At 34.6% G+C, this 27,433-nt stretch overlaps 1 protein-coding gene across 1 annotated transcript in view; it reads right to left on the bottom strand.

Moving 5' to 3' along the window:
- Positions 1-27,433, bottom strand: part of ERBB4 (erb-b2 receptor tyrosine kinase 4) — an 833,670-nt gene that overhangs the window by 304,068 nt on the left and 502,169 nt on the right. The window contains exons 14-15 of the mRNA XM_027873426.1: positions 25,461-25,615; positions 16,544-16,618 (exon numbers count right to left, since the gene is read on the bottom strand). Coding sequence (XP_027729227.1) covers positions 16,544-16,618; positions 25,461-25,615 — 230 coding nt within the window. The remainder of the gene's footprint in view (positions 1-16,543; positions 16,619-25,460; positions 25,616-27,433) is intronic.

The following is a 27,433-nucleotide window of genomic DNA, read 5'->3' as shown; positions in this document are numbered from 1 at the left end:
AGGTTTGTAAAACACTTCATAAACATTCCATTTTATCCTCACAAAACCGTGAGAAGTAGGTGCTATTATTTATCTGTATTTTACAGATAAGGAAACTAAAGGTGACAGAGGGTAAATGATTTGCCCACAGTCACACAGAAAAAAAATGTCTAAGATGAGACCTGAACTCAGATCTTCCTTGTAAGTTAAATATTATTTAATAATATTGAAATCATCCAATGGACTTTCAAGTTATTGTACTTATCAGGGTATATACCCTTGGAAACAAACATACAAAAACTAATATTTCACTTATTTCTGAAATAGTCAGGACCTTATAAAAATACTGAATTCAGTTTGAGAATTGATTGAAAGGCAGGGGAAGGGGGAAAATACAATAAGGGCTATGCTTATTTAAAAATGCTAACAATTACTTGATTATTTAGGAGGTAATACTCTTACGAAAAGAATGGCGAACAACTATTTTTCATTTAAACTCTGAATAGAGTAAGAGAAGATGGGATTAAATAGTTTCAAGAAATATGTAGATCCCATATCTGGAATGATTTTTTGACTAGAGATTATTAGTCATCTAGAAATTTTATTAATGATTTTCTACAACGTTCTTTACCATTTAGAATACTCAATTTTTTTTTTACAAAAAAAGTTTCTATATTTATTTCTGTTTTACTTAAAGGCATTTAAAAAAAAAACTATGGCAAACATTCCTATTTGAAAAACTTTTAACCAATGACCTAAAAATGTTTAAAAAATGGCTTATCAAGTCATACATGGAATTTGAGGTGAATTTTGATTCATCTAATTCCTCTTTATAGGGTTTTGGAGGCTCTGTCAGTGAACTTCAAGATCATCTCAAGCTATGAAGATTTCAAGCAGAGGTACAGACACATAATATCTATGTGACCCTGGACAAGTCACCTACCTCTTTGCCTCAGTTGACTCACATGTAAAATGAGTATAATAGGGTTATCAGGGTTGTTAAGAGGTTAAATGAGGTAAGATTTGCAATGTGATTATCACAGTGCCTGGTATGGAGTAAGTTCTTAATAAATGCTTATTCCTTCCCCAACCTCTGTCATCCAAGGACCAGTTTATGTATCTGAAAACGTGAAAGTATGGAAAGTATCACTGCCAGAGGCAATAAATCAATCAACAAGCAGTTATTCTGTAACTACCGTCTAGTAGGCACTGTTCTAGGCACTGTGGATAAAAGCTCAAGGAATGAAGCAATTCTTACTTACAATAAACTACAGTAGCTATTAAATAATGGAGGAGTTGAGATTACTATTGATGGAAGGAATACATAGATGAATGAAATTATAGATCTTCTGAAATATGAAGAAATATTAATGGTGGGACAATTTTAAAAAAAAAGTCAAAATGTCAGAGAAACATGAATATTCAAGCTGGAAAAGAGATCCCAAAATTTGATCAATAATGACAGCCAGTAGTTGGATTTGGATTCAAGATATAGGTATTCTAATCCTGGCTGTTATTTTAGTAGCTGTGTGACATTGTACAAATCACTTAACCTCTTTGTTTCATCACCTGTAAAATGAGGTCTTTTCTAGTTTTATCCTAAGATTTTAACAATGAAGTATGGCCCCAAAACTGGGTATGTGAGTCAGTAAAAAAAGAAAAGCAGCTGTACTGTAAGAAGGATGATTGAACTCAATCTCATTGCCTCCATGCAGCCCCATTCCTCCCATTGCTTAGTTTCCTCTCTTTTTTGGTGGGGGTCTTATTGTCTCCCCTTTCCATTGTCATCCTCTGGCTCTGACTTCTACATGATTTAAAGTGAAACTGGAAATTGGGGTTCATAGGTCTTGATGACTTAAAGAAGAAACAGGATGATAGGAAGATTTTTAGTTCATAAATAAAGATGTTTTTTCCTCCCACAAGCAAACTTTTATGGAAAAAGATTTTTTAAAAAATTCTACTAGAAGTGACTATAATTATTCTATAAATGGCTTGAACATATGGAATACTTGACTTTGAGCAGAGGAACTGAGTGCTATAAAAACTAGGATGGCTGCAAGCACTCTAAGTTTATTAGAGGCAGGTTTCCCTTTCCTTATCATTCATTCTGTCCTTCTGAGTTACTGTGAAATTAGAATGAAATTATACCATGTACTATGTAGGGGGGGAATGAAATCCTTGTGAGAGGATTGCATTGCTGAAACAAAGGTCTCACTGTTAATTAGCTCTTGTATACATACACAGTATATCAACTAATCCCATGTTTGTGAAGGAATGATTAGATGGGGAATGTGCTGAGGTAATAGGAAAAAGTATGAAGGGAGCACAATTTGAGTTAATATCTACACATCATTTTCTGTAACCACTTCACAGAAGGGGGTCCCAGTTAATTAGCTTTCTTTAGTTAAATGGGAAATGTGAAAATAGGAAGAAACTTACTTACGATGTAATTCGGTGTATGCATAAGCTACAGAGGGAATTATTAATAAGTTGTCTCCCCATACTCCCAATTATAGCATTGTTTTTCTGATATATACAAATCATAAAGTAAAAAGTGACCCCCACCTACATACATTAAATGTGGACAGTTTAGTTGTGTCATAGGAAACAATTTTAAGTGGAATGTTTACCTAAAAATGCAGTATTTAGATAAGTTGTGCAATGAGGAATCAAAACTCCTAAATTTAAGTTTCAGAACGATGGGAAAAAAATCAAATATTTCTGTGTGATGTAGCAGATAGAGCACTAGGCCTAAAGTTAGGAAGATCTGGGTGCAAATCCGTTCAATAGTGAACCTGGGCAAATATATTATACTCTATGTGCTTTAGGCAATTCCCTAGAATCAGTCTTCAATAACTAAGTCATCTATGAGTTGTGGATTTGAATTGTTGGAGGTGTTATGATTTAGGGGTGCTGACACAATTTAGAATGCAGGGACCCTGAAATGTCAGGGTACATCTGGAATGAGCTCATTCACTCAAACCATCTTTCAGTCAAGTGGCAAAGTTTATTGTGACACCAATAAGTGGGCAAAGTTCCTTAGGGAACTTGCAACTTCATTGGGGAGATACTAATGCTTACATGGAAAAGGGACAGTGAAAAGAATGCCAAGCATGCTAATTAGGTGGGATTAGGGACTGTTCATTATATGCAAGTAGTCTTGATGCAAGGCTGTTGTAATTTATGGGAAAATTCAGGGAATCAACAAAGATAGCTTTATTGAGGGGACTAGATAGTTCTATTTATTATACAAAGGCTTCCCAGAGGCATGGTCCTTGGGCAGGCACCCTGTCCCTACACTGATACCCTTTATCTGAAGAATTGCAGGGTCAGGTCTGTATGCACCTGTAACAAGAAAATATTTTTCTCCCAGGGGCTTACTCTGGTTCGAGGTGCTTCCAGAGACATGGTCTTTGTCTTTTGAGGTCCAAGTTCTATAACCCCATCACAGGTATTTCCCATCCTGGGAGCTCCCTACACCGGTCAATCAATAAGCATTTATGTGCCTATTATGTGCCAGGCACTGTGCTAAGCTTTGGGGATATTAAAAAAAAGAGGCAAAAGTCAGTCCCTACTCTCAACAAGCCCACAGTCTTATGGAAGGTACAACCAACATTATTTATAAACATGTTATATCCACTGGATATATTGGGGATAACCATCAGAGGGAAGGCATTAGCATTAAGGGAGACTGGGAAAGGCTTCTTACAGAAAGGGAGATTTTAGCTGGTACTTAGTTAAAGGGAGTCAGGTAAGCCAGGAGGTAGAGATAAGGAGGGAGACACTTTCAGGCATGAGGACAGCCAGTGAAAAAGTCAGAGCAAGGACATAGTATGTTCTATAAAAATCCTATAGTCTCATAATTGTTTACATGATATCTCCCTCAGTTCATTCAAGAATATCTTCCCCACCTCAATCCTCAACATGGGTTTGTGTATGCATGTATTATGTGTTTACATAAATATGTATGTCTCTGTGAGTAAATTTACAAGTATTCAATAAAACGTGTGAAACACAGCCTCCCACAAAACCGTAGTAATCGCATCTTTTACCACTCTGATTCATCTTTTTTGTACTCTGTTGAAGCTGAAGAGTAAACACCTATTATGGAGGCCCACACATGTCCCCTACTCCATGTTGGTACTGTTTGGACACCTGTCAGTTAACTCAAAATGGCCTCATCAAGAGGGAGAGGAAGCCTAATCTAGTTCTTGCAATGACTTTGACAGCCTGATTACGACTTGCCAGCTAACAAATTTGACAGTGTCTAATCTCAGAGTATACTCAGCCTGGTAATTCTTGGTGGAGGGCACATCCTTGTTCCTGTTTTAGGAATGCAGACAGAATGCTTACTAGCTGCATGACCCTGGGCAAGTAACTTAATGGACATTTGCCTCAGTTTTCACAGTTGTAAAACAGGGATAATAACAGTACCAAATTCACAGGATTGTTACAAGTATTAAATGAATTAATATTTTAAAGTGCTTAGCATGATTCCTGGTACACAGTGGTGCCATATAAATGCTTATTCCTTTCCTCTATTTCTTAAACTACTTTTAAAACTTAAGACGCTGTATAGATGTTTTGTTATTTTTATTATTATTTGAATCAGGCCAAAATAAAATGATAAATATTCTCACAGCACATAAACTCAGCTTTCAAATTAAACAAGGCCCTTTGGAAATGTGATTCATGATTTCAACAACCAATGCACAGAAATAATTCTTCATATTACTGAGATTAGTCATAAAGTTATCTTTTATTCATTTTTACATTTTAATGTATTGTGTCTGTCATTCAGTTCTATTTTGTCCTGAAATGCAAAACAGGCTTGGGATCTGTCAATAACACAATGATGGGTGGAAATTTACCTATCACTCCCTTTGGAAGCAAGGAAGTCTCAAGCACTTGCTGACATACAATCAATTTACCTTTCTTCCCTAATGTATTGGGAAAGCAATCCATAGAATAAAAGAAACTTTTTTTTTACATTGAGCATGAGGCATGGGTGAAAGAACATTGAAAAGGTCCAAAGCAGTCAGCACAATTTGAGTGGATACAACATCAGACACTTACTAGGATCACAGAATTGAAGAGACCTCCAAAATCATTTGGTCCAACAGAGGACCAACATCCTTGTACAGAGGAGAAACCAAAAACCAGGAAGGATATGGTCTTGGGAAATACCTTTTACTTTTCTGGAACATAGTTTCCCCATCTGCAAAATGAGGGGTTTGGACTAGGTCACTGTGTCAAGTACTTTCCAGTTCTAACAATCTACCCAAGGTCACATAGAACTCAGGCATCAAAATAAATATTTTCTTAACTCCACAAAAACATGTGGCAAATCTATATGCCAAAAATTAAATTCAGGAATAGTGCATGAAAATCAATTTGTAGACTGCAAATAAATGTTTGAGGAAGAAAGACAAAGCACAATGGAATATCTGCCATTATTTTCTATTTTTAAAAATATATTTCCATTTATCATTCTGTCAACTATCCCATACTATTTTTTGTTTTGTTTTGTTTTGTTTGTTTGTTTTTTGGGTTTTTGTTTGTTTGTTTTGCTTTTTGGTGAGGCAATCAGGATTAAATGACTTGCCTAGAGTCACACAGCTGGTAAGTATCATGTGTATGAGGCTGGATTTAAACTTAGGTCCTCTTGACTCTACGGTGGGTAATCTATCCACTGTGCCACCTAGCTGCCCCATATACCATCAAATTTTATTTTGGATTCAAAATACTGAGAGAGGTCTTTTTGGTAATGATCATAGTTTAAAGCCTCAGCCTGATGCCTAGAAAGTAATTTTTAGGAGCATATACAGTTGAAAAAAATGTCCCATGGTACTTTGGAGAATACAAGTTTTCTTTTATTTAGAATTATCTTCAGGAAATGCTTCTAGCTTATCCCCATTACATATGATGCTTGCTGAAGGTATTAGGTAGATGCTATTTATTATTTTAAGGAAGACTCCATTTATTCCTATGTTCTCTAATGTTTTTAATAGGAATGGGTGTTGTATTTTGTCAAAAGCTTTTTCTGCATCTATTGAGATGATCATGTGGTTTCTGTTAGTTTTGTTGTTGATATGATCAATTATGCTGATAGTTTTCCTAATATTGAACCAGCCCTGCATTCCTGGTGTAAATCCTACCTGGTCTTAGTGTATTATTCTTGTGATAAGTTGCTATAATCTATTTGCTAATATTTTATTTAAAATTTTTGCATCTATATTCATTGGGGAAATTGGTCCATAGTTTTCTTTTTCTGTTTTGACTCTTCCCAGTTTAGGTATCAACACCATATTTGTATCATAAAAAGAATTTGTTAAGACTCCTTCTTCACTTATTTTCCCAAATAGTCTATATAGGAAATAATTGTTCTTTAAATGTTTGATAGAATTTGCTTGTAAATCCATCTGGCCCTGGAGATGTTTTCCGAGGGAGTATATCAATGGCATGTTTAACAAGTTGAAGTATATGAATGTAATGGAATACTATTGTGCTATAAGAAATGATGAACAGGTTGACTTCAGAAAAACCTGGAAAGACTTGCATGGTCTGATGCTGAGTGAAGTGAGCAGAACCAGGAGAACATTGTACACAGTAACAGCTATGTTGTGCAATGACTAATATTGATAGACTTAATTCTTCTCAGCAATACGAGGATCTAAGACATCTCCAAAGGCCTCATGATGGAAAATGCTAACCACATCCAAAGAAAGAACTATGAAATTTGAATGCAGATTGAAGCATACTATTTGCTATTTTTATTTCTTCTGTTGAGTTTTGTTTCCTCTTTCTGGTGGTTCCTCCTATTGGTTCTAATTTTTCCCTACAACATCACTAATGTGAAAATATGCTTAATAGGAATATACATGTATAGCCTATATCAGATTGTGAGTCATCTTGGGGAGGGAGGAGGAGAAAAATTTAAAACTCAAAAGCTTATGGAAGTGATTGTTGATAATTAAAAACAAATTAATTAAAAATTAAAAAAAAAGAATTATCTTCAGCATTTTGTCTACCATTTCCTTTTCTTCTATCCATTCACATAGCATCCACTACTATTGAGTATTTGCTCAATGAATGGATATTAATAACTGACTTTGGTTTAAAATGTATTTGCATCTCATGAAAAGAAAGCAGTGTTTTTCTTTTTGTTTATTCTTCTGGATAGTCTCCTAAATATACTTATGATCTGATAAAACATGATTTTATTCTTCTAGCTTGTTTAAAAACTATAAAGTACTATGTGATAGTAATTATACCAATATATCTTTAAATAGTCTAATTTCACTAAGAAAAGAAAAAAAAAACTGGCAGCAACCCAGATGGTAAGGATCGTGTTCAGGGGACACTAAATACATGTCTGAGGAAAAAAAGACAAAAAAATTTTCCTATTATTTTCTGCCTTATAATTTATATTCTTAAGGAAAGACACTATCAGATTGCTAAAAATGAAAATTTTATATGAAGTTCAAAATGTCTAAAATACTTGGGAGTCAACCTGCCAAGACACATGAGAACTATATCAACACAATTAAAAAAACAGTCTTCTTACAAAGAAAGATTGATCTAAACAATTGGAGAAACACAAATTGCTCAAGGGTAGACTGAACCAATATAATAAAAATGAAAATGCTCCCTAAATGAATTTACTTATTCAATATCATACCAATCAAACTAACAAATAATTATTTTATAGGGCTAGAAAAATAATAAAAATTTAACTGGAAGAACAAAAGGTCAAGAATATCAAGAGAGTCAATGAAAAAAAATATGAAGGAAAGAGGATGAGCAGTACTAGATCCAAAGCTTAATTTACATTGGAGTAATTTTCTAAACTATTTGGTACTGGATAAGAAATAAAGTGGTTGGGGGAGGAGCTAAGATGGCAAAGAGAAGCCAGGAAGTTGTCTGAGCTTTCCTGCATTTCCCTCAGAAATAACATTAAATCAAAACTCTAAAAGAATTCTGGAGTGACAGAATCCACAAAAAGACAGTGAAAACATTTTCAAGCCCAAGATAACTTAGAAGTACTTGAGAATGGTCTGTTCACATGGGTAAAAGGGGAGCATAGCCCAGCACAGGTAGTGTCCAGGCAAGCCAGTAGCAGGCTTATAGTCACAGCAAAGAGCAGCAACCTAGGTTCTGCCGTCATGGTTCAGCAGGCCAAGGGCACAGGAGGCCAGCTGTGAGACCTCCAGCCCCAGAGGCTCCAGTGCAGAAAGCCAGTGACCAGGCCTCTGGCTCCCAGGCCAAGAAGCTTGGGACAGTGGCCCTGTACTCAGCAGCAGAGCTTAACTTTTTTAAAAGAGTAAAAAAAAAAAAAGAGCCCTGACCATAGAAAGCTACTAAAGTGACAGGGAAGATCCAAACATAAAGTCAGAAGAGGATAACAATGTCAAAATGCTACATGCAAAGCCTCATAAGGTACTATGAATTGGTCTCAAGTCCAAAAATTCCTCTTTGAAGAGCTGAAAAAAAGGTTTTAAAAATCAAGTAAGAGAGGTAGAAGAAAATTGGGAAAATAAATGAGAGTTATGCAAGAGAATTATGAAAAAAGAGTCAACAGCTTGGAAAAGAAAGTAAAAAATTGGCTGAAGAAAACATGTCCTTAAAAATAGAATTGGCTAAATGGAAAAAGAAAAATACCCTGAAGAAAACAACTCCTTTAAAAGTAGAATTGGCCAAATGGAAAAGGAGATACAAAAGCTAGCTGAAGAAAACAATTTGTTAAAAACTAGAATTGGGCAAGTGAAAACTGATGACTCCATGAGACATCAAGAATCAGCCAAACAAAATCAAAACTATAAAAAAAAAAGAAGAAAATGTGAAATACCTCATTGGAAAATAACTAACATGGAAAATAGATCTAGGAGAGATATTTTAAGAATTATTGAACTACCTGAAGGCCATAAAAAAAAAAGAGCCTGGACAACAACTTTCAAGAAATTATCAAGATAAACTGCCCTGATATCCTAGAACCAAAACTAAAATAGTCATTAAAAGAATTCACTGATCACCTCTTGAAAGAGATCCCAAAATAAGAAGTCCAAGGAATATTGTAGCCAAATTCCAGAACTATGAGGTCAAAAAGAAAATACTGCAAGCAGCCAAAAAGAATCAACTGAAATAAAAATGAGCCACAGCATGATTACATAGGACTTAGCAGCTTCTACATTAAAGGATCAGAAGCTTGGAATATGATATTCTGGAGGGCAAGAGAGCTTGGATTAAAACTGAGAATTAACTACCCAGAAAAATTATGCATAATATCTCAGGGGAAAAATGGACATTCAATGAAACAGGGGACATTCAAACTTTCCTGATGAAAGACTAGACCTGAACAGAAAATTTGATCTTCAAGTATAAGACTCAAGAGAAGCATAAAAAGGTAAACAGGAAAGAAAAAAAAAAAGATGTTATTCATTAAGGTTCAACTATTTACATCCCCACAAGGGAAGAAGAAACTTGTAACTCTTGAGAACTGCTTCTTTATTACAGAATATAGAAGGGATATACATAGACAGAGAGTGTGAGAATGAGTTGAATTTGATGTGATGATAAAATTAATTAATTAAGAGGTAGAAAAAGATTATGCTAGGAGAATAGGAATGAGGAATGGAGAATAGTGTAAATTATATCATAGGAAGAGGCATAAAGACCTATTACAGTAGTGGGAAAGAAGAGGAGGGCAAGCATTGTTTGAGCCTTACTTTCAGCAAATTTGGCTCAAAGAGGGAATAACATATACATTCAGTTGGTTATAGAAACCTATTATACTCTATAGGGAAATAGAAAGAAAAAGAGGAAAGAAAAGGGAGGGAGTGGATAGAAGGCAGGGAAAAAGTAGTAGGGGAAAGAGTAGGGAAGAGGGCTAATAGAAGGGAGGGGAGATTAAGGGAGGTGGTGGTCAGAAGCAAAACACTGGTGAGGAGGGAAAGGGTGAAAGGAGAGAGAAAGTATAAACTGGGAGGGGGGGAACAGGATGGAAAGAAAGACAAAGTTAGTAATCATAGCTGTGAATGTGAATGGGATGAACTCTCCCATAAAACAGAAGTGGATAGCAGAGTAGATTCAAAACCAAAATCCTACAATATGTTATTTCCAAGAAACATATTTCAAACACAGAGATACACACAAAATGAAGGTAAAAAAGCTAGAGCAGAATATATTATGTTTCAGCTGAAGTTAAAAAAAAAAAAGCAGGGGTAGCAATCCTGACTTCAGACAAAGTAAAAGCAAAAATAGATCTAATTAAAAGAGATATAGGAGGAAACTACATCTTGCTAAAAGGTACCATAGACAATGAAATAATACCAATACTAAACATAGATGTGCCAAGTGGGATAGCATTCAGATTCTTAGAGAAGAAGTTAAGCAAGTTACAGGAAGAAATAGACAACAAAACTATGCTAGTGGTGGGACTCAACTCTCTGAACTAGATAAATCTAACCACAAAATAAACAAAAAAGAAGTAAAGGAAGTGAATCAAATTTTATAAAAGTTAGATATGGTAGATCTCTGGAGAAAATTGAATGGAAATAGAAAGGAATATACCTTTTTCTCAGTTGTATGTGGCACCTACACAAAAACTGACCACGTATTAGGGCATAAAACCCTCACAATCCATTAGAGAAAAGCAGAAATATTAAATGTATCTTTTTAAGATCATGACATAAAAAAATTACATATAATAAAGGACCATGGAAAGATAGACTAAAAATTAATTGGAAACTAAATAATCTAAGCCTAAAGAATGAGTAGGTCAAAGAACAAATCATAGAAACAATCAATAATTTAACCCAAGAGAATGACAAAAATGAGACAACATACCAAAACTTATGGGATGCAGCCAAAGCAGTTCTTAGGGAAAATTTTATATCTCTACTGCTTACATTAATAAAATAGAGAAAGAGTATATCAATGAATTGGGCATGCAACTAAAAAAGTGAGAAAAAGAACAAGTTAAAAATCCAAAATTAAATACCAAATTAGAAATTCTGAAAATCAAAGGAAAGATTAATAAAATTGAAATTAAGAAAATTATTAAACTAAAAAAAATTAAGATCTGGTTTTATGAAAAAATACTAATAATATAGATAAACCTTTGGTTAATTTGATTTTAAAAAAAGAAAGAAGAAAACCAAATTACCTGTATCAAAAATGAAAAAGGGTGAATTCACCACCAACGGAGAGGAAATTAAAACAATAATTAGGAGCTATTTTGCCCAACTGTATGCCAATAAATCTGACAATCTAAGCGACATGGATGGGTATTTACAAAAATATAAAATGTCCAGATCAACAGAAGAGGAAATAAAGAACTTAAATAACCCCATTTCAGAAAAAATAAATTGAACAAGCCATCAAGAAAAAATCTTCAGGGCCAGATGGATGTACAAGTGAATTCTACCAAATATTTAAAGAAAAATTAATTCTAGTACTATATAAACTATTTGAGAAAATAAGCAAAGGAGTCCTATCAAATTCTTTTTATGATACAAATATGGTGCTGATACCTAAACTTGGACAAACCAAAATAGAAAAAAAATATGGACCAATTTCTCTAATGAATATAGATGCAAAAAATTTAAATAAAATATTAGCCAAGAGATTACAACAACTTATCACAAGGATAATACACTATGACCAAGTGGGACTTATACCAGGAATACAAGGCTGGTTCAATATTAGGAAAATTATCACCATATCATTCCAAATTTCAGGCTGTTCAAATTCAAAGAGCTGAAATAAAACACTGGTTTTTGTTCATTAACATTCTATGAAAGGTACTGAATTACAGAAAGCACAAAAGAGCTTAATGGATTTTGCATTATTACATTACTTGGTCAGTCTATGATTTAAACTTATGTTAATTAACAGGAAGAAATACTTTTGCAATGTAAATTTGATTATGGAATATAGTCACAACTGGGTATAAATATCTTAATTGTGTTTGTCTCTGTGTGTATATGTGTGCGTATATATAATATGTGTGCAAATATATGTATGTAAGTGTTAGTGCTGGATTATAAACCTGCCAAAGAACAGAAAATCTATTCTATTATAGCCCATGTAGGAATAGTAGGATAAAATGCATGTCAGAATATTTTACATCAAAATTAGAACAAAAAATAATAAAATTTGCTGAATATATAAATTAATACAAAATCTTGACAACTAGTCAAACTAACCAAAAGTTATAATAGATATTTAGATCATTTAATATAAAAGGGAAAGTAGGAGAATTCTCTGAAATACCAATTGTCATTTGGGGAATAAGGACCATATTCCAGATGGGGCCAAAGTTAAAAAAAATAGACTATCCCATTCAATTTACCTGGAAGAAGTTCTAGCAGCAGCCTGCAAGCTAAATGGAGTGTGTAAAACCAATTTGTGAATTGCAGGACTGGGAAAGAATAACAGAGCTTGGAAAATGAAAACTGATAAAGGAAATTGGAAACATTTCACCTGTTTTTGTTTAAAACTTCAATCTTTCTTCTCTGATTTAGACAACAGAATTCAGCATAATGGGGCAGTAGGGAATATAAACTCTAAACATGTGGCACAGAGACATGCTTAGTGCAATTTACAGTGACCAAAAGAAAACTAGACGCATTAAAAAAAAAAAGTCCAGATAAAGTGTGTTCCATAAAAGTTAACTTGTCATCAAAGATTGCTTTGTGTCTTCTTCTCAAAGTTAATGCCTAATTTAATTCAGTGATTTCATTTACTCCTAAGGGTTAAACTTTCCCTCCTAAGCTAACAAATTCAAGAATTTCAGAATTGGTTGGGACCTCATAATTATCTAGACTAACCCATTACATGAAAGGAATTCCCAGTAAGGAAAGCAAGCAATTTTCCCAACTTTCTCTGTCTCTCTCTGTCCCTCTCTCTTTCTCTCTTCCTCTCTCTCTCTCCTGCCCCTGTCTCCTGTCTGTCTGTCTGTCTCTCCCTATTTCAGATACTACTTCACAGCTCCTAACCTTCATTACTAAAAGAACATCTCTGCCTGAATTTCCCACCCATACTACCATATCCCAAATCAAGTGTATCACTTTTCTGTCCAAAATCAGTCCTCATTCTAGTACTACTATTTCTCTAAGTGGCACCCTTTTGTTCCATGTTCAAAGCTTTGGTAATGCTTTATCTCCTCTCTTTCTTCACTTACCAAGTCCATTAAATAACTAAGTTCCATTGCTTCTAGCTCCATATCTGCTTTTTTCCTATCCTTTTTACTCTTACTGTCATCCTATTATTAGAGATCTTTGTTGCCAAATTACCTGAATGTATACAATATCCTCTGATTATTTTTTCTTGACTCTTGCTCCTCACACCTACAATCCATTTGTCACAGCTAGAAGACATTTTCCTTTTGCAGAGATCTAATCATGTTACTTGGGCAGCTGAGTGATGCAATGGATAAATTGCCATGCCTGGAGTTAAGAAGAGCTGAGTTCAAATCCGACCCCAGACACTTACCAGCTGTGTGACTATGGACAAGTCACTTAAACCTGTTTGCCTCAGTTTCCTCATGTGTAAAATGAGCTAGAAGAAAATGGCAAACTGTGCCAGTATTTTTGCCAAGAAAACCCCAAATGCGGTCACTAAGAACTGAACACGACTGAAACGAGTGAACAACAAATTGTGTCACTAAAATTCTGCCATAGCTCCCTATTGCCTGCTTATTGATAAACAGTGTGTGTGTGTGTGTGTGTGTGTATAAAATATTCTGACTCAGTTCAATAAAAATTGGTAATATTTGTTATGCTTAGCATTAAAGATCTTCTATAATTTGAAGCCACCCTATCCTTCCTGCCTTATTTTATGCTACTTATCTCTCATTTCTCAACATTTTAACCAAACTCAATTACCCTGCCTCCCAAATACACCCTATACTTTACCACTTCTGTGCATCTAATCACACTATCTTCTATTCCTGGAATGCTTTTACACCCCCTCTTTGCTTCTTGTATTAATTTTTTAAATCTTAAATGAAAAATCTCTTTCAAGGAACATTTATAAAACGGTTTTTTTCCTTTAGACACTACTTTGTACCTTCTAATGCCCTTCTGCATATATGATATTTAAAAGTTATTTGCATACCTGCCATATCCCCCCTAAATAAACTGTCACCTCCATTAGGACAAGGACATTTTCCCCCTAAATTTTGTTTTTCACTATGTCCTAGAATAGTTCTTTCTATAAGTAGGAGTTTAACATTTGTTTCATTGAATTAATTAAAATCAAGGCTTTAAATGTCATCAGAGGATGAGAAAAATAGACTTTTGAGAGATTTTCTAAGTTATTCTTCTACTTTAATATAGGCTCACACTTACACGGGCCTAGAGAGAAAGAATTTGTTGCAATTTTAAGTTTATGGGATAAGGAACTTGCTTAACATGTTCATCTAATTCATTTCAATGTCCCGCCCCCCAAAAAAAGCCTCAGTCACCTCTAGCCTTCTTACACCCATACTGAAACCCATCTAAGTACCAAACTGGCTTTTAAATCAGGCTTCTGTTCAAAGGCAAAAAGAAATATACTGAATACTGGCATATAATATATAAAAAAGAAAATCAAATCAATTGAACCAACATTTGTTAATCTCTATTTTCAAAGCATTGTGGATAAAAAGACAAAAACAAAACTGTTGCTGCCCTTAAGAAGAAACAATACATACAGAGATAAATAAATACAAATTAATTTAAGGAGAGAAAAAGGCACTACCAAGTTGGGTAAGGGGAGATTGGAAAAGTTTTCAAGGATGTAGCACCTAAACTGAACTCCGAAGGAAGCTAAGGGGTGGAAGGTCAGATGGCTTCCATACCAAGTCATGACCTGCAAGAGCACAGAGGAGGCTGATCAACCATTCAGTTCAGGAAATAGTAAGGAGGCCAGTGTGGTTAGAACACAGATGATAAAAAAAGGAAGTAACAGCTGAAAAAGTAGTTTGGAACTTGACTGTGAAGGGCATTAAGATCCTAGGTAAGAAGTTTGCATTTTGACCTAAACATAATTGGGAGCCACTGAAAATTTTTCAGCAGGAAAGTGACCTATGCCTTAGGATGCTAATTTTGGCAATTGCATGGAGAATAGAGGAGAAAAAGAAAGATACTGAAGGTGATGAGAACAATTAGAAGATTATAGTTAAGGGTTGATAAAGGTGTGAACTAGGGCAGGAACCATATCAGCTGAAAGAAGGAAACAAATGATTTCCTCTCCTAATTAACACAATTCTGAAATAAGTAGAACAGGTGGTATCAGCTCCTTGAGATCAAAATCTATAAAAATATAAATCAAAACTTAAAAGCCTCATCAATTGTTAAACTTAGATAAAAATACCATAATCTCCAGACCACCCAAATAATTTGCTAAGTTTAATGAAATTATTGAATAATCAGACACATGGTATGAAAAATACCATAATGTTAATACATACAATGACAACAAATATGCTGTCATGAAAATATATGGATAACATTAGTGATCTATTGTTCATTAAGTATGGTTTTTAAATCTTTCTTTTCCTCTTACTGCATGACGATATCCATACTCTTTTCCTTTGGGAATATGGTCACACGTTATGATAGAGTTAACCAGCTTTAAGACAAGGGTATGGAGTAGATGGTGTCTAAGGAATATTGTTTTCTCTGTGGGAAACACAGCGGAACTTTAACTGCATGTTGTCACCAATTAAGCTTTCGACCATGGCAAACAATTGCTGGTGAGATTTAGGCCATTTTGCTTGGAGTCAATTCATTCTTCAAAACTTTTGATTTCACAATTGACTTCATAGGAAAATGTTTATAACACAATAGCACATATAACACCAAATCTTTTAATCTGCATAATTCACTTCTCATTATTCTTCTTAGATAATTGACCTGACCAAAAGTCCCAGTTTTCTATTTGTTAAATGCCATGTTAAATGTTCCTATAAGGATCAAGGATCATCCCAGCAAGGATATGAACAAAGAGCCTAAAAATATGACAGCTTTTTCACAAAAAAAATACAAGGTAGAAAAATTGTAATGTGTAGATGTTTTGCTACTGAACAGTAAAAATTACTATGAAACACCTAATTCAATGAAACTGGATGACAAAACCATTATTGAGCATTTTCTAGTAAACATACTAACCAGTTTATATTAGTTCTTTTTTTTAATCAGGATCTAGTTATGATCCATCAAAGATTAATTTAGGGAACAGTTTAACCATAGACTTCTACATTACTCTATTATGAATTTGCCTGGTTCTAATCACAGAGCTCTGAACTTTAAATTTTCTAGTAAAATTCTAGGTAACTGGCTTGTCACTATGTTTTTACTTTCTAAGTTAACCAGTGACCTTGCTAATCCAGACTTTGACATTTTACTGGATAGTGATAGAAGAGGTTAATAAATAGCAATGAAAATGGTTGATATTCCTATGCATCTTTCTTGATCCATAGATTATTAACTTAAAATAAAAACTAAACTGGTTAGTATTTCTTATCTAGGGTAATTGGGAGAAGATTTGAGAGACAAAATGGAAACATGGTAGATGTTACCTAGCATGTTGTGGTAAAGTGGAATGGCCCGTCCATGGGTAGTAAATGCAGTCATGACTAGAGGGACCGCTACACCTGCAGGCAATTACAGAACAGAAAATATCACTCGCCATTCACAGGGACATGCACACTCATGCACCCTGCTCATACTTGGAGCACCAGAAGAGAGAAACATGGGAAGTAAACACGCCAAATACCTATCCATCAGGCCGATGCAGTCATCAATACTCGAGCCTATGCACCTGCAGCATATCCAGATTTTTTAAAAAAAGAAAAGGAAAGAAAAAAATCAGTTATTTTCAGAAAGATTAGGAAAAAAGAAATATCTTACATATTGAATTCTTAATTATATTTCCTTAGATGGTTTCTAAGATCCCATGAAATTAAAGTCTGAGACAAAATAATTATTTGATATACATGCAGTGAAGAAATGAAATGATCTCTCAAGGAGAACCCATAGAAAATAATTTCATAGTAAAGGCAATTGATTTCTGTGGATCTCTTCCAAAGAAGCAGAGCCTTTTCAAAATTTGTAGATTCAATTATTTTGCTCCATATTGGTATCCATATTGGTAAAAACCGGATAATTTAATGGCAATACCATGATTGCTCTTGTAAACTTAGCTTCTTTTAAAATTCATTTATATTCAAGTAAAATACCATCAAGAAAATTGTTTGATTACTCTGTAACTTAATGTTAACCTTAGATTGATTTGGTTAAGAGTGGGCATCTAGAAAGTGAACATACTGTTGGACTCAGCACAAAATCAACTCTAAGATTCTATTTCATAATGGCAACTGTCTTTAAAAGGCACTTAAATTTAAACATGAATTCATTTTATACCAAATAACTTGCTTTATTGAATTTCAGTTTAATTTGACAGTCTTCTTTAAAATAGCCCTATTCTGACAGGCCAACCCCCCACTTCCTCTGCCTCCCCAAAAAAACAAAAAACAAAAAAAAATCAGATGTGTGTGTATATGTGTGTTTAAACTGTCATAATATGGAAGTCAACAGCAGTGAATAAACATCCATTCTGCAAGCAAATGAAGAAAATGAGATCCAAGTAGGAATCCCTTGAGGTTTACATTTCAGTGCAATTGCTTTTGTCTATCTCATCTATAAAATGAGCTGGATAAGGAAGTGGCAAGAAAAGTTAGACATGATTAATCAACTAAACAACAGCAAACTTTTGTGTCTGTACATAGAAAAATGAATGAACGATTTCTGAAATTTAGACGTCAAGCAAATTATTTTTTATTTTCCTTGTGAGGAACCTAATTTTCCCCCTTCAGAAGTTCTATAAAGACTCTTCCAGCCTCAATTTACTAACTCAGTTATGAACTCTAGGCATGTTTTGATTTTTAAACTTTCATTCTCTGAAATTAAAAAAAAAACAGTCCAAAATTAGAGCCACTGTAAATGGACATAAAAGTGCTCCCATTTAAATGTAGATTGTCCTTATTACTTCAGATAATTCACAGAAATTAGTGATCAATTTTTTTAAATGTATAATACCAGCTAAGACAGCATATCTCTTGACTTCTTAAATATGAATCTTAACATTTTGCTTATTAAGAAGTCCTTCTTCATTAATGTCTGAACTAAAGTGAGAAAAGATGAGTATTAGCCTCCTTAGCTCTGGGACATTAACCAGTGATTCAAGTTACAATAATGGTGATTTCATATCTTTAAATAAACATACCACAATACATCTGGATCAGCATCACAAGGATATACACACATATCTACATCTATATCTATAGTCTTCCCAGAAATAGGCTTTTTGACAGAAAAGATTTTTGTTGTTGTTGTTGTTGTTGTTCTGTTTTGATTTAGTAAACAGAGTAGCAGACTCTAAATCTCCAAATGTGGAGAAAATACTAGATACTGAATTTCTGCCTTTGATAAACAAACCCAGAAGAAGATATTTACAAGTGAACTTTGAAGATGAAGAAATCTAAAAATGAACTCATACAGACTTTTGGTTTGACCTCTCTCATGTGGTTATCAAGATTATTTGTTCTTCTTCATATTAGACCTTAAACTATTTAGGATCCTGAGGACAGAGAGTGTCTTTCTTGTATTTGTATCCTTAGCACTTCACACGTTATCTTTCAATTCAATTCAATAAACATGTATTAAGTGCCTACTATGTGTCAGACACTGTGCAAATAGGAGTGGCTTAATATATGCTCTACTGATTGATTAATTTGTGTCCCCCAGAGAACTACTGTACATGGTAATCATTTATTAAATATTTATTGAATGAATATCATTTAAATGCTTTTTGAATTGGAATAGAACTCGGATAGAAGAGGTATATAAGATTAGATGTTAGGAATCTCTCTTGATTCAAGTTAAATACTAGCTTTTAAATATTTCCTTGGTGGTGTAGATTCTATTTCATTGTTCAGTTCACCATGTAAAAGTAGCTTTGTGGCATATTTAATTTATTTTTATGGTCCAAAATTTCACAAAAAAAACCCTAAAAAAGAAAATTCTGCAAATGATGAAATTATGAGATGAAGTATTAAAATTCTTCAAAAGAAATAAAAATTCCAAGTCGCAGTTTCAGAAGGAGCTGAGGGAGATGCACATATCTATCTATCTAACTATCTTTCATTAAGTTATATCTAAACAATACATGTAATACCTTATTCTCAGCTGTTTATCATGTCAGTGTAGTATTTAGTGATTTAGTACCCTGATTTAGTATCCACAGATATGGCAAAATCTATTTTTATTATCCTCATTTTACAGTTGAGGAAAATGAAACAAAGCGAGAGGTTAAGGCACTTGCCCAGAGTCACACACCTAAGCAAGTCTCTGAAGTAGGATTTGAATTCAAATGACTCCACACGATGCACACTATCCACTGTGCCATCAGCTGCCTGATGGCTAGAGACCAGTCTCTCTTACCCTAGCTATACAGTGACCACAGTAGAGCAACACCTAGTTTAGTTGGTTCCTTACAACCAGTATGTGTCTCAAGTCCGGGCTATCAAAGTTTATTTTTATGCACCCAGAAACATTTTAGATGATAAGCAGAGGCTGACAGCTCCCTAATTTCTATTAAAATATTTTCCACATTTTCTCCACATTATTAGCAACATTTCCTTATTTAATCTAATAAAGCTGGAGTTGGTTGATGTGCAAAACAATTAAAGTTCCCAATGAGATGCAAACAACCAATTTATGGTGGCTACTTTTTAATGGTTATTTTGAATGTTTTCCAAATAAAAATGTGAATGATAGATATATATGTACATATATATATATATATATGATTTGACAATATAAATAAACCATACATTAATAAATCTTTTATGTTTGTAGGATATTAACAATCTATTAGAGCAAAACAACATCATTTATTTTTACTGAACAAATGAATTTCCAAAAAGGAGGAATTCTAATCATATCTGACACTCTACTTTTTAGTTGGTAATTGATCTGAAGCATCATATACAGCACAAAAAAAACCAGAACACAATGTTTAAACCAACCCAGGTCTCTTATGCCATAAAATGTCTTGTGTTCCTAACCAAGCCATCAAACCTGTAGGGAAAGGAGTTTAAATAGTAAGACTGGTAGCCTTCTACTTTCTTTATATTGGAATAATGTGATTTTACATCTGTGGAATGCAGTAGAATTCCAAAGAATTTTTGGACAGAAATATGTGCTGTTAATTACATAAAACTTAACAATTAAGCTGGATGGCAAAATTCATTTTCTTAAAATATATCTTTTCATAAATACATTTCCTATGAGGAATTCTATACTGATGGGTTTATTGATACATAAAAACAACTTATTAGAGTCCAAATGTAGTCAACTGATAAACCTTGATGATGAAAAGGTGGTTTAATATACTGAATATTGTCCAAATGGCAAAATAGATGTCTATAACGGACCCAAAATGATGGATTACATACAAGGAATTATGACACAGAAATAGGGAAACAGATGTTATAAAATGTGATTAAAAAGTTGGGCTGGTCACATAGCCAGCACAAGGAATAACTGATAAACAAGCTACTTACTCCATTTGTATCCTTGTTATTTAAGGTTAACTCAAGGAATCCATTAGCATGATGTGTATACAATGTGTTGAATTTGTGGAAGGATATTAATAAGAGGCACAGAGGATAGACAGTGATGGCTGGGCTGTAAACTCCATCATTAGAGGATAGAACAGTATCAGCTAGAGTACATCTACATTTATACATTGAAATATTGGCAGTCACAGGATGGATGATAAACTAGACAACCAAATAGACATAGATTAACATACATATATATATATGACTATTTTATTATATATATCATTGTATATCTGTGTGTGTGTGTGTGTGTGTGTGTGTGTGTATTTCAATGAAAAATCCATGGTAATGCCTTTTAGGGGTATGGAGTAGGTCCTTAATTTTCAAGGTCTTTGCTGGCAGAAGAACAGCCCTGGAAAGTTTGACTAAGCTAGAAAGGCTTTGACTCACAGCTTGGATGTAACAGGTCTATATTGTTATCCTCTGAGGCCCAGCCTAAATAAATTCAGAGACTCATCAACAGATTGGCTCTAGTGATGACTGCTTTGTCCATAGAGGAAATTACCTGGCCTTGGAAGGATCATGGACACTGAAGAAATGACATATCCTTGAAGAATTCTGACAAAAGTATGTACAGATGATACATTCTATGCCATTTCTTGTGACCATGTTATTGTCAGCAATAATGCTACAGCCCATGTATACCCACTGTGTCTTTTTGTTTATCTTTGGGTTAAACTACAATTTTGATTCTTCTGAGATCAAAGTTTTATATGATTCATAGCCCTATAAAATTATTATTACAAATATTGTTTGAAAGATATTTTTTTCGAAAAGCAGTTTGTTATCATTGAAAGTCATGTAATTTCTCCAATGTAATATCGTGCCTTCTTTGTTCCTATTACATTCTCATCCCAGCTCAGTATTCAAAAGCTCTACCTATCCAAAGTACATGTACCTATGAGTTGAAACCAATTATCCACTCACTTGGTTGCTTATCATAATATGAATTATATGTATTTTTCATCGGCTTAATTTATCCTGGGAAGATTATTAGGGCAATCACTTTTGAGGGATCATGAATCTCAGTGAGAAGGATTTATAGTCTTCTGGATTTTTATGTAATTAGTGCAATGTCATCCATAAGCCAGAGTACCTTGACATCTTCACCATCTATTGGCATTTATAAAGAACAAGGTAGACTACTGGACAGAGCATTAGACTTAGAGTCAGGAAGCCTGAGTTCAAACTCAAAATATTTATGACATGTGTGATACTGGACAAGTCACTTAAACTTTCAGCCTCAGTTTCCTCACCTGTAAGACAGAGATAATTACAGTACCTACTTCACAGGGTTATTTTGAGGATCACAATAGTTATCTACATCTATAGTTATATCCGTATAATTCATAGAAATATCTCTATGTATGTGTAACACCCATATGTACAGATGACATATAATACATTAATATATTTGCATATATATTCATGTTTATAAATGAATATATGTGTGTGTATATATACATATGTGTGGCATATATTTTACTTGACAAAAGTTAAAGATCTCTATAACTGTTAGTTGTTATTATTACCCATGGGAAATCTTTCTTCCATTTGGACTTTGTGCAGTAATTCTTCTATGACACTGAAAATACACAGGTCCTCCATGACACTGGAAATATATACTAAATTCCTCACCAGGATGCTTCTATGTGATATGTAGGTGATACTGGGTACATCTAAGTAAAGGACAAATGCTGATAGGTACTATCAAGTCAGAAACATTTCAGAGGAGGGCTTGATGATTGTTTGCATGTATGTATGTCTGCATGTATGTATGTCTGCATTCATTCATTTATACAAATTCAAAGGCCAGCCTAGATAAATTAGGGAAGGCTCAGGTCTTGGTGATGAACTTTTTGTTCATGAAACCACCAACTAAAGCATGGAAAGCTAACATCTGGGTTAGTAAAAAGAGTACTTTATCAATGTAATCATACATTTTGATGAATTTAAATATATGTATTTCATCTGAGGTACTCATTATGACCATCATATTCAACATAACTTCAGTGGAGTAAGTGCTTTTTAGATTTCATGCAGATGATTTTGGTTTTTGGGTCTCATTAACAAAATTAAAGATAAGTACTTTCTTTCTAAAATGTGATGAAAAGGCCATTAGAATTAACTTAGTTCTTGGATTATTAGACTGGCACTTTTGAGACTTATAATAGAGATGCTGGTGGCTATAGGGGAAGCTGGCCTAGAAAACCTATACTTGAATCTCTAAGATCAGGTAAATATACGCATGTCATTAAACACATTTCAAAATGAAAATAGTCATTAGTTGCATCACCTGACCAAAGGCTCTGTGATTTTAACATGGGCTGGCATGGCTTTTGTATACTCAATTTGCAAAAGAAAGATTCTCTAAATAATGTACTTTCAAAGTAAAGTGTTGGCCAGTAATACGGCAGAAATGGGAACTCCTAAGTCTAAAAATCATAGACTGGGGCTTCATTCACTTGTCTGACTTCAGTGATCCTAGGGACCAGAGAGGCTGCTGGAAGAAGGGGGAGCCTAAGGCTAAAATGCAAATGAAAAACACACAGAGTTGAATCAATCATTAGAGACTCTACTTAGACATATGCCCCTGAACATGATGCATTCCAATTTTATCTGCCCACAGCTCTGTAGCCTCACACTGCTGAAGACTGGTTCCTTTCTATTTGCTTACGGTTCCCAGGTGAGCTTTTGGGATTTGTTCTGTAATACACCTTCATCCTCCCACCTGGCCAAGATCCAAGATCTTGCCGTTCAGAGAAAACGATCTCTTTTTCACAGTTTCCTACTTCTATCTTCCCACCTCTACATATTTCCCTTTATTACATAACTGTGATTTAAAGGAGCTGGGAGGAAGACACATCAGCAACAGATCCAGACTGTGTCTCTGTGATCTCACTTTCATTTCCCTAATGGCTCCATTGTAATTAGATTTGCAAAAGCAGCAAAAGGTCTCATTTTGAATGGCAACAGCTGTTGACATCAACATTATATTGAATAATTTACTGGTTTAATTTTAGCTGCAAAACAATAAAACCCTCTTGTGGATGATTATTTTAGCAAGCAAAGTTCCTTCTCCCCTCCCCCCACCCTCTGGTGACGCTTCTTCCCTTTCCAAAGGTACCAGTTGTTCTTCATGAAAGATTTTAACTCAAGTGAAATGCACACTCACAAAACATACATCCATGCTAGCACCCATTTGTCGCTTCTTAGCTTCCTCAATGAAATGCCTCTTTATGACGATTTCAGTCTCCACAGGTCTCTGTGCTAGCACACATTAATCAACGAACTGACAAAGGTAGCTTGACTGAATTGAACTTGAATGGCAGGGTTTTTATTACCCCACCTTATAAAGACTGCCACTGAGAAAAAGAGCTTAAGGCGCTGATGGCTCATCCTACAGGAAATGGTAGAAACACCTCAAAAAGGATGCTATTTCCTCTGGCAGTAGATGATGTTGGTTTATTAGCTTCTGCAATGTCCCCTTACCAGCTGGTCACTAAACTGGCAGAGAAGTGCTTGATGGATTTTCATACTTACCTGCCAAAGATAACGAGTCCACCACAGCAGGAGGAGGACTTTGTATTATAGCGCAGGGGGAAAAAAATTCTCGGTTCTAGAACAAATTGGTTTTAGAAGGAAATAGGGAAAAGACACTACTAAAAATAAAAAGTCCTATAAACTGTTGCTTTTTAATAGGTGAGTGAAATGAATTCTCCAAATTTTCTTCTGATTTTTCTTTTCTTCAATATATATCTTTTTCTTTTTTCTGCTTTCTTGGAAGTGGTTTTGTGGTCAAGTTCCTCATTGTCTTTCTGGATCTTTGCCCCCTAGTTGAAGTTTAGAAAATTCCTTAAACAAAGCTTGGGTATGGCTACATCTTCAGTCTTCCCAAAAGGGAGTAACATAGATTCTTCAGGAAATGTGTGAGAACCTGAAAGTCACTGTAAAATAAATCTCATTGACCAAATGAGAAAAGAGAAAGACACATCTCTAAGCTTAATATATCACTAAAAAAGAATTCAAGGTTATAAGATAATATGAGATTAAAGTATATGTATATATAATAATATATATGTCTGGGTCAGTTTTTTTTTTTTAACATTTCTGTTTTGTCAAATTTCTCTGTTTCATCTGTCATTCCCACTTGTTATAAAGGAGTTGGTCAAAGCTCTCGATCAAAGGGATAGTCTTCACTGAAAAACATCTATGACAAAAAAGGAAATTGTATCCTTTTGCCAAGACTGGTCAAAAAAAAATCAACATTACAAAAATATTATTGTCAACTCAGAACTGGAAAGGAACTCAGCAGCCCTTGCATTCCAAACTCATCTAAGGATAATATCCCCTCCACAATTTCCTTAGCAAAAATATTCTCCAGTTTTAGCAGGAAAACCTCCCATGATGGGAGATTTTTATTTATTGGTCCCATTTCAAGGACCAATCAAATGAATCTAATGCCAATTTTTCCATTTTATGCTACATCTGTCGTCTTAAGCCACTATTTAAACTATATATTAAAAAAGACTATTGTTACATCATTGCATAAAGAAGAACAATTCTATCACATTCTTGAAAGTTCCAAGTTGTGTTGGACTTACATTGATTTTCATGGAATGAAAAATAAGTTGACGTATTGTCTCACTTCAATGTCTCTCTGAACTCAAAGCATCAGACATAAAATAATAATAGGGCCTACGGTGAAAAGCATTGCAAAATGAGTAAAAAGTGTTTCTTCTGACCAATTTAAAGCCCAAATCTGGTCTTCCACATTTACAAGTCAAATTTTGCCTTTGGGAAAACTTACCCTTGGGTGCAGTTTGGGTGACAGGGGTGACATTCACGGTCCTGGTCAGCATATTTGAATATAAAGCTATTGGCCCCCTGTAATCCATCAGGACATTTTTCCACACAGTTTGGACCATCCTTAAAATGAGAACACTTAGTGCAGTTATCTGGTCCCTGCAAGTGAGAGGAGAAAGAAAAATGGATGAGCTTTCTTTTGAAATTACTACCGGAAGCTGGCTTGCTAGGATTACATTTGGTATTGTATCCTCCAAGACACTGGAATGCATTTCCAAAATAATGAATATGGATTTAGTTATGTGAAGACAATTAATTCTAATGAAAGACACACAAACAGTTCTTGGAATGCTTTACTGCAAATATGACCTTTAGAGGATTAAAAAAAAAAAGAAAGAAAGAAAGAAAAAGAAAACAACAACATAACATTTGGAATATTTACATTTGTTTTTGTTTATCAACATTTCTTGAATCTACCTTATTGACACAAATGTAGCTTCTCTTCTCATAATTTTCCCTGTTTTACCCCCAATCTTAATGGACTAGAGTGGCAAGTGATCAATTCAGTGGAATGAGGAATAACAGCATTTCCTGTGCACGATAATTTGACAATAACATTAGACTGCAACAGCATCTGGCAATTCCACATTTGTTCTGAGGCCATTTCAATCACCATCATTACAACTTTGAAATGGAAAGTAAGGACCCTGAAAACAGTTGCTAAAATACTCAAATGGAAACTGTTTCCTTACGTACAATATGCTAAATATTAATGATGAATGAAAAAATTCACAAAAAGCAATAAGCACTTAGTATGTTTCAAACACTAGGCTAAATGCTGGCAATGTAAACAGAAAAGCAAGATAGTCCCTGTTATCTAGGAGCTCACGTTCTCATGAGAGAAGATAAATCAAATAAGTTTCAGCTTAAGGGCACATAGAAAGGCCTTTTTGCCCTTAGGTTCAACATCAAAGTAGATGGTAATGCACCTTCTTCAGTGTCATTTCAATTGAGAAGAACCTATGAGCTGAACCATTTCGTGGTGCCAAGGAATTTGGTGGTGAGAATGCTCTTTTCTAGGTCTTCAGTAGCTGTTGCTAATGAGGAAGCAGAAGATGTAGCCCCTGAAGAGGTAGATACCAGGCTTATTTCCCTAAAGCCATCTGGAATTTAAAGCTCTCACAACTTGGACCCTTCCTAACTTTTGAATTATCTTATTTGTCATTCTCTTCCATGTGCTCTGTGATCCAATTACATCAGCATGCTTACTGTTCCTCACACACGAAACTCAGTCTCTGGTTTCCATGACATTGCACTGGCTCTTCTCCATGCCTGAAATGTTCTCCCTTCTATTCTTTTTCTCCTGCATATCTCTGACTTCCCTTCAAGAAACAACTTGAATCCCATCTTTTGTAGGAGATCTTTCCTAGTCTCCCAAATAGCTAGTGCCCCCTCCCCTATGAAATTACCTTCCATTGATTCTGTATATATCTTGTATGTATGTAGTTATTTACATGTTATTTACATCAGTAGAATGAGAGGATAGACCGTTTTTGCCTTTATATCCTCAGCACTTGGTACAGTGGCTGAGTAGTAGGCACTTCATAAATGCTTGCTGATTGATTTGCTCACTGGTAGTGGAAGAAAGGATAGTGGGTCCCTTCTCCGTAAGGACAGCTCCACTGGATAATTGTTGCCAGGGCTGGGCTGAAAGTAAGGACAATGGTTGGGGAAGGATCCAGGAGCTGCTATTTCCAGGGCTCTCAAAAAGAGCAAGTAATAAGTTATCTTTGTGATTATATCTATCAGACTCTCCTAGAATCTCATCCTATGCATGAGACAAACCTTGTCAGAAAAAAAAAAAGTCTTTAAAGCAAGGTTTTGCTCTACTTCATTGAAAGAGAATATAGGATCCTGTATTATATATATATGTGTGTGTGTGTGTGTGTGTGTGTGTGTGTGTGTGTGTGTGTGTGT

The sequence above is a fragment of the Vombatus ursinus genome, unplaced genomic scaffold, assembly GCF_900497805.2.
Source record: "Vombatus ursinus unplaced genomic scaffold, bare-nosed wombat genome assembly UNPS02014802.1, whole genome shotgun sequence".
Lineage (NCBI taxonomy): Eukaryota > Metazoa > Chordata > Mammalia > Diprotodontia > Vombatidae > Vombatus > Vombatus ursinus.
Note: the sequence above shows the minus strand (reverse complement) of the source record. Positions and strands in the feature narration are given on the sequence as shown.